General features: G+C 39.3%; 1 protein-coding gene across 4 annotated transcripts; it reads right to left on the bottom strand.

Annotated features, from left to right (window-relative positions):
- Positions 1 to 981: 981 nt before the first annotated feature.
- wdr76 (WD repeat domain 76) lies at positions 982 to 8,151 on the bottom strand. 4 transcript variants are annotated; one of them, XM_018763906.2, is made up of 16 exons: positions 7,980 to 8,151; positions 6,758 to 6,833; positions 5,219 to 5,383; positions 5,007 to 5,105; positions 4,830 to 4,922; positions 3,904 to 3,950; positions 3,693 to 3,792; positions 3,476 to 3,577; positions 3,348 to 3,388; positions 3,098 to 3,251; positions 2,788 to 2,946; positions 2,468 to 2,583; positions 2,284 to 2,382; positions 1,852 to 2,004; positions 1,672 to 1,725; positions 982 to 1,276 (listed from the first exon to the last, which is right to left on the bottom strand). In XM_018763906.2, exons 2-16 carry the CDS (start codon positions 6,824 to 6,826, stop codon positions 1,021 to 1,023), a joined length of 1,707 nt encoding a protein of 568 aa, XP_018619422.2. In that variant the 5' UTR covers positions 6,827 to 6,833; positions 7,980 to 8,151; the 3' UTR covers positions 982 to 1,020. The 4 variants fall into 4 exon arrangements, with proteins under 4 accessions (XP_018619422.2, XP_018619423.2, XP_018619424.2 ...); XM_018763907.2 differs by lacking the exon at positions 7,980 to 8,151 and adding an exon at positions 7,575 to 7,601; XM_018763908.2 differs by lacking the exon at positions 6,758 to 6,833.
- Between the last annotated feature and the right edge of the window lie 656 nt (positions 8,152 to 8,807).

Raw genomic sequence — 8,807 nt, 5'->3', positions numbered from 1 at the left:
AGAACATCTCTGTACGAGTGTTTAGTGCATTTAGTGTAAATTGGAATAGCTTTTCCTTTTTAACATGGGATTTTAGATTACTTTTAAGTTTTTATATGTGTGTATGTATACAGATACCTGCTCATTGTTTCCAGTTCATTCTTGCTCATTCTGAAACCATCTTTGTACTGTAGCAAACCTTCCGTACGAAACAGTATAATATTGTTTCTGATAGTCCCTTGTAACTGGTGCCATGAAAGTATTAAAACTTGAAATAAACAATTCAGTCCTTTCAGTATTTTTTTTTTTTACCCTGCGCAACTGTGTCGTTCATCAACATAAACTCGTCACAGCTGGGCTTCAATACAGCACTTTGCTGCCCCCTGGAGGAAAGTAAAAAAAAAATCAGTAATTGTCTTCAGCGTTTAACTAAGCAAAGTGGTAACTGACGATACATTGTCAGTTCTGCAATAAATCCAAATAATTAAAATAAGACGAAGAGAGGAACACGCTTTTGAAAACTTTCATAGACCCTATTTCTAAAATACATACGCCTGCATTTTAAGCTACTGCACCTCTGTTTAGACATGATTGGCCAAAGTGAGTATCAAAAGCATTCTGGTGAAGACTAAGAAAGGCTGTAACACTGGCCCACAAGTTGGATATTATGAAGCACTTTTAAAGCAAAAGATCAGTGTGTCACAAATAGCATATTTATTGCTTTCATGTACTTTCACTGTTTTGCATGTAAATATTCCAACTTGTGTTCAATGACCTTCTTGTAGTTGATTACTGTATTTTACTTGCTTTACCCAAACCCTATTGTCCCCAGTGAAATGTATTACAGAGGTAGTTGTGTTCCTGTTCAACATTGTGCTATCATGTTGTAGCAGAACTGATTTGTTCTCTTAGTATACTTATTTGTGCGGTAACTTTTCACTAAAGCAGGAATCCATAACTACTTTCATCAATATATAAAACAATTTATTTAATAGAAAAACATCCAAACATACAGGAATGTGGAATAAAAGATTCAAGTCTTTAGTCAGAGAAGACGTGCAAACGGCCGGAGGAATTGCCCCCAAGAAGGGCATTCCGCACAGGATGGAAGGCTACCACGGAACAGACTGTGGATAAGTTTTCTTCATCGCTGAAAGTGTGTAGCAGCTGGCCACTCTCGTGGAAGACCTGCATCACGCGAGGCCTCGCCATGCTGCCCACTGCAAAGCATTCCTCCTGCTTGGGGTCCCACACAGCCCTCAGCTTGGACAGCCAGCGACCTGTTTGTACGTTGTGGCTGCAAGAGCACAGCACATACAGTACATGCACTCATGGTACTAACAATGTTATGTAGATGTAGTACTACACTGTCACACCTTTCAGTACAAGTTAACTGCTCATCTTATCCCAGAATCCATTGCAATGTCATCTATGTATGTACACCCAGAGGACTTTCAACTTGGGTCTTCATGATTAATTACAGTTGGGTACTTGCTTCACTCAACTACATCTTAAAGGAAGAACAGATTCACTGTTTCACAACGTTGCTGTAAATCCCTGTTAAGTCCTATGGTTGACAGATATTAATTGCAGCACTGTCCAGAAATATATCCCAGTTGCCTAAAAAATGCTATCATGAAACAGTTCACACAAACACTTGTTTGACAAAGCCCAATGCAGACATTTATTTACCTGAAAGAACTCAGAAGAGGGACTTGTGTCTTGAATTCAGAAGTATCAAACACCCTGTAAGTAATGTTTTAATTATTCTTCAATATGAGGAAAGAAAAAAAAAAAGGCACCTGATGATACATGTACTTAACGCTCCAAACTGAAGTACATCCCCACTGATTAAGATCCCTGTCAGCTCACCTGATTTTATTGTCCATGCAGGTAGTCAACACTCTATTCCCAGTTTCAGGTGAGAAGTAAGCACACGAAATGCTCAGTGAATGACCAGGCAGGTAGGACACAGGCTTGCTACCTTTTTTCTTCAGAGACCGGACATCGTAGATGTGCACATCCCTAAGGATGAACAGAGATCTGGATGAAATTCATATGTACAGTGCAATACATTACCATTTCAACACAATTTCTCCTATCTGTAATTTGTTACAATAACTGACTTGGTCAACATAGTATCCATAAAGAAAAATACATTTTCACATTTAAACAAGTTTAAAACAAATACAGTATTCAAATACAAGGTCCAGTTAATTTTCTAGAATGAAAGAGTAAAAAAGTGCACAATTTTTAAAAAAAATCCATAAAAGTCAGCAACTGTTTAGACAATCATATGCTCACTTGCTTTCTGAAGCCACAAAATACTGCTTATGAACAGGATGGACATGAATGCACCGGAGGTTTCTTGTGTCAAGTGTGGACACTGCCACATGTGAAGTCCTGCACACAGACACACATAATTTAGATTGTTTCTGATCCTGGGACACTTGAGCAAATTAAGAGAATTAAGGTAACAGTTAATTACCCTGGAGTTCTTCTGTCTACAGTGAGGACATCCCCATCCCAGGTACTGACCAACATTGTAGAGCAATCAACTGACAGAAAATCAAAGCTGTTCAAGCTTTCATCAGAGCGGTACACCTATTTTGAAAAAACAGTAAGAAATAAGATCTATGAATTACATACATTATGCTCCAGGATGTAAAATCAATGACATGTGGACTGCTTTGGAAAGCTGTAGTAGAACAATGACACGTGGCCAATGGATTCCCACATGCAGTCTTTGCGTCTATTTTAAGGCCCTGGTCTTATGAATGCCATTGTGGGAATATTGTCGTTTTATACCTCATCAAAAATTGCTTTCTCTACATTTGTGCTGCGTATTGTCCCATCATAGCTAAGGGAGATCAGACTGGCTGGCTGAGTGCTTGAGAATGCCATACAGGAGACTGGTCTGGAGTGTGGCTCAAACAGGAACACCCCACTATCTCCGCACACACTGCCCTGAGAAGAAAAGCAATACATGAATCATGACACACTCTGCATCCACACCCCAATTTCAATTACACATAGCTGCAAATTCTATTTGCTCAAGACTAAAATATTTGCTTTCTGTAATAATAATAGCTTTCTGGATACAGAGGAAATTACAAACCAGGTCCCAGAGTCCCACGCGGCCGAATTTGTCCCCAGCAGCCATAAGCAAGTGTCTAGTGCAAGGGTGAAATGCTGCAGAGAAGATACGGTCCTTCACCACCTTTGTCACCCGATCACCACTCAGTGTCATGCTCTTCAAGGCTACTCTGTACCTAAGAGATAACATCAACACTACTGATACAGTCCACAGAAACTTATACCACATTGTATTAAAACTGTTTTAATATTTTGCAAATATTTCTGCTTACCTCTTCAAATCAAATCTTGACTTTTCACTCACAACAGTACACTTAAAAACAGTAAAAGAAAAGTGAACGTATTATTCATTTAAGAATAAAGAAATTTATGAATGGGGAAAAATATCAAGCATGGTCACCTCAGTCCATAATTCCAGAAGACCAGCAGGTAGCTTGCTACCGTCTTCTAAGTTTACTGGATCCATTTCAATGGGTCCCTCTGGTTTCCCAGCTAGGTGAGTCTAGACACACAAAGAAAAAGGTGGAAATGCAAAGAAGAATTCACCTGGAAGGAATAAGAAACGATCAGCTACATGCAATTAAGGGGTTCACTCTTTCTGCTCCTCTTCCACTTACAAGCTCTACGGGCTCCTGGGGCAACTCAACGGGCACCTCAGCCTCTTTCTTTTGTAGTCGCATGGATTTGCGAACAGGAACAGGGTTCTTGGTCTGGCATCTGTTAATGGTGAAATGGACATCTTTTACAGGCCTCACAGACCATTCAGCAACTTCAATGCAAGCAAAAGTATTCAAAAATAGAAAATGATTAATAATAATAATGACTTACATTTTGAGAACTCTCTTAGTGGGTTTTTGCTTCAAAGCTTTGGTAGCCTACAAAAACATTTCCGAAGGTTAGATATGTAATTCAAAAATGAGAGGAAAAAATGCAGCTTGCACATGTTTGTGTGTACTATACAAGTTAATAAAGCTGCTTGTTTTAGCATCAAAATGGGAACAGTATCAGCTGCACCTCCCAGCAGAAATTAAGTAAGACTTGAAATTCACAAGAATGAAATCTCCATCAAAACTGCCTAAAAAAGCAGCAGCGAGCTACTTTGGCTGCTGAAGCCTAGCTTCCCAAATGTTCCTGTTCAAGATGACTGTCCTCAGCTATTTCAGGTAGGCAGTCACTTCCAGATGTTTACATAATTAAAATTTAAAATATAGTGTAAGTTATAAAAAAAAAAAAAAAAAAAAAAAAAAAAAAAACACACACACACACACTTTCAGAACCGCTTGTCCCATACGGGGTCACGGGGAACCGGAGCCTACCCGGTAACACAGGGCGTAAGGCCGGAGGGGGAGGGGACACACCCAGGACGGGACGCCAGTCCGTCGCAAGGCATCCCAAGCAGGACTCGAACCGCAGACCCACTGAAGAGCAGGACCCGGTCCAACCCACTGCGCCACCACGCCCCCCGTCATAAAAACAGATGACTGCATTAATAATATGAGCTACTGATATCATATGTTTTCACAAACTTATCCACACAGGCTCTCAGGGACATGTAGTCACCCTAACTTATCTATAGTCATACACCCAGTGAAGTTTAGATCCATAAATTATATGGATCTCATATCTCTGGAATGTGGGAGGAAACCCTTGAGAATACAGCAACAACATACAAACTTGGCACAGAAAGAGGGATGCAATCATAGAGGATACAGCAACAGAGCAACTGGTTCTAAAGCACAACACAAAGACTGTACCTGTGCAATATTGATGGATGACAGGAAAGCCTGGTTTTGTCTGATGTTCTCTAAACGCTCCAATTCATATATGGACAAACCACCTGAAACATCCTATAAACACAGTGAATACGGTTAGTTACTAGAAAAGGTAAAAGGAGCACACTTTAAAATATAAAACAAAACTACTGCACCTACCGCAGGGTATTCCTTCTCAGTTTTATCACTGTCAGATGAGTATTCAGTGTTGGATGTCTCTTTACTCTCAAAAACTGCTTCCTGTAAAGAAACTTTCCCCTATAATGAAACAGGGGTATTGAAAAGGCACAAATTCAAATCTAAACTTGTGATTTATGTCACATTTGAGCAGAGAACCTGGCAAGAAGGCTGACCTGAATGTTTCTTCTCACCTTTTCCCGTACTGCTCTTTGGTGGTGTGTGCTGGCGGAGCTGTACTGCAGGCGTTTTGGAGGAAGGCCCTCCTTTAGGGTCGCTGAGAGCTGTTTCTCAGAGGCCCTTCGAAGTGACCGTCGCTGTGCTCCGGGGATACCATGGTCATGTGGGGGAGTCACCTCCTGAGCCACATCGAACAGCATTTACATTGTTTAAAAGTAAGAAGTTAGTCACACTAAGTAACTGATGGACTATTGGGGTGAACATTTGAGTGTCTGTGCTACTACACATTACATTGATTCATTTAGCAGACACTTTTCTCCAAAGTGACATCCATCTCATAGAAAAAACAATGTGTGCATTACTAGGAGAAAGAGACATAGCTGCAGATCAGATGTGTGATTGTTGAATAGACTTAGTTTGTTTCCCTTACCATATGCACCGATGTTCATCATACAACACAAGTAGTTGCATAAACTTTACGAGAATAATCGACAATTCCTAATCACCTTCCAATTAATTTCTTTTTTGGAGATACTTACATATAAACATTTAGGTTACATACACAGCAGTGGCTCTATAAAAGACTTATTACGTTTTAACATCTTGTGAATACCTCTCTCAATATTATATTACATGAAATAGCACACATTTTAACTAAGATGTGGAAGGGGCAAGAATACATATCATTATGGTGTTTTTTTTTAACGGAAATCTTAACTCTACAAAAGACGAGGTTCTTACTCGTGTTTTCATAATTTCTCGGGTAATTGCTGCTGCTGCTGGGCTCACTTAAGTTCTGCTCTACTCAATCGTAACTCATTCATTTTAAACGCCGCCTCGATAAAAACACGGTGAGGCGAACCGTTGAAAACTGAACCAACTTTGAAAGAAATGACCGGGAATTTGGTGCGTGCACGACGGAGCGCGAGGCAGGCTCACGCTCAGGCTCAGGCTCAAGAGCGCGAAAAAACGCCAACAGGAAGTAACGGGCATCGTTTCGTGGGATACCCAAGACCAGGTCACACTGAAATACACACACAATCACTGTGACAATGGAGAGTGGACTGGATGGCATTCTTATTAGTTCTTACTGCTGGTGGTTTAACCCCCTCTCCGAAAAGTACACACTGCAGTCACACAGGAATTAAAAAACTACCAGACGTACTTTAAACTATGCTCAGTTGAACTGCCTCAGTTTTCTACTTTAAATCAAAAGTTTAATGCAGGGACTTAATTATTTGATTAATAAATAAGTCTCATACACTTGGCAGTCACGAAGTACAACGTTTTAACTTATACTAGAATATCATAAAACGTTAACATGGAATCATAACAAACTTTAGAACAATCCCGAATACCACACATTAGGTCGGTCAGGGCAAGTTTCACGTGAACTGTTTTTAACGTCGTGTAATAAAATTATCCAAAGATTATTTGATATTTCTTATTCACGATTTCCTGACACACACGTCGTAAAGAATCTTACGTTTCTTTACGGTAAACCAAGCAAGGACAGCGAGACAGGTTCGTCTAAATGCAGACGTCAACACTACCTTTATATTGGTCTTTATACAAGATTCGGGGAACTTGTACTCCACGGTTTCTGCCTCTCTTTCAGCCATGGTGTTTCTGTGAAAAGCAGTAGGAGCGGTATTGCCGTGCGACACTGAAAAGTCCCACAATCCCGCCACATTGAGTGTTGGGTAATAAGACAAACCCCCGCACGCTGTTTTCATGTAAGCCGCCCTCTCTGCCGTGGGTGAGCCTGAAACGATCCCTACCCTGTTGTGAAAAGGCACGGACGACAATGATAGGTCGAGAAGAACGTCAATCAGCGATGCACTTAATTTATTCAGGGTAGGTAGTGGCAGGAAGTTTGAAAGGTTTTCGCGGGTTGGCTGTACAATCACTTACTTCCTGTGCTGCTTTCTGGAAGCCTCTGTATCTTACGAAACAATTCACGTGAGAAATAGATACTTTGCACAGTAAAATCTATACTGTTTACCTTCTTTAAAACGTCACATTAAATAGTCACGACTAAAATTATTCGGAAGAATTTTATTTACTTTTAATAACTTTAAAGACTATGAAACCTAAAACCAAAAGATGTCTCTCAACGCCCCTATGTGCAACGAACATTTTTCCACTTGTAACTTTCAAAGTTATTATGTGCACAGCAATAAAATCTTAACAATACAAAATCCCTTAATTTATTTACGGATTAGGTCTAGTAAATATTTTGGCTATAGCTAAAGTTACAAATGCTAATTTCTACAGACACCTGATGATTATAGTTAAAAGTACTTTTAAAATTATTTTAAAAATGTCTCCACAACCTAGCGTTCGGCGACTGTGTTAACTGATTCATACCATAAACATATGCAAAGTTTGTCATCCTGTTGTTGATCACTGACGCTGATGAACATCAGGCCTATGCTATGATAAACTGGAAAATGTTCATTTATTCGAAAATTGGTAACTTAAAAGTTCGTAACATGAGGAGTCGATGTATGTGGGTGGTAGGATGTCCAAAGCGGACGTTCAGGTGAAATATCTTACTATACCTTCATTGGATGCAATTCTGGATTTTAAGCTGTACAAAATGTTGTTTCTTCTTAATTCGGCATTTATTTTCAGGTGCTGCATCATCATGATCATGTTCAGGTACTCAGTAACGTGCAGTGCTTTAGACACTTCTGAACTTGAGTTTGTGCCAAACTGAATTAAGACGCTACGTTAACGGTTAAGGAGGAGCCAGGAGGCACTACTACTTACCATACTTACTATTACAACCACCGTCTTATTATTCACTACAATATTTTTGCCCGTTAACCGGTCATTTTACTTCCATAACAGACATTTCATGCTCTGCCTAAGGAAGCACACGGACACTATTCTTCCTCCATCACAAACTCATCTACTGTGTGTGTACTTTTTACTTCCTACTTCCGACTTCCTTTCACATTGTCAGTATCATCCAATCACAACCCTAATTAAAGGACACGTCAAATTGCAACTATTATTATTATTATTATTATTATTATACAAACTTTAATACTGACTTTTCAGTAAGTGTTAGATGGTGTATTTCACATCCAGAAGTGAAAAATTTTCCAATAGAAATTTAGTGGCGTCACAATCAATGAGAATAACGCTTAACCACAGGATTTTTTCACTGAACGAACTAGCTGGGTAAATAAATAAATAGTTGTAAAACATTTTGAATAAAGGTGTTAAGAATCGGACACATAGCCGCGTTAGAATAGTAATGACTGCATCTACTACTTACTACTAGCTAATAAAACAACGGCGTAGATTCGAGAACGGGATTTGCTTGCTCTCTGTCAACGTTCTTTTGCATGGGCTTCAGTTTTACTGGCTTGGCTGAAGTTTGAGGATACACACACACACACACACACATTTTAGAAAAAGAAAACACTTTCAAGTTGTCTTTTACTTGGAAAGTATTCTTTTTTTTTGTGATAGAAATCCACTTGTTAGTTTGATAAATTAATTGCTTTATCAATCATGCCTTTTTGTCCCCAGTTTTTAAACAACTTTTTAAAAGTCAGATACATCATCCTACAACATACTCACAAATCA

The sequence above is a fragment of the Scleropages formosus genome, chromosome 11 (genome assembly GCF_900964775.1).
Source record: "Scleropages formosus chromosome 11, fSclFor1.1, whole genome shotgun sequence".
Taxonomy (NCBI): domain Eukaryota; kingdom Metazoa; phylum Chordata; class Actinopteri; order Osteoglossiformes; family Osteoglossidae; genus Scleropages; species Scleropages formosus.
This window is presented reverse-complemented; position numbering and strand designations above follow the sequence as displayed.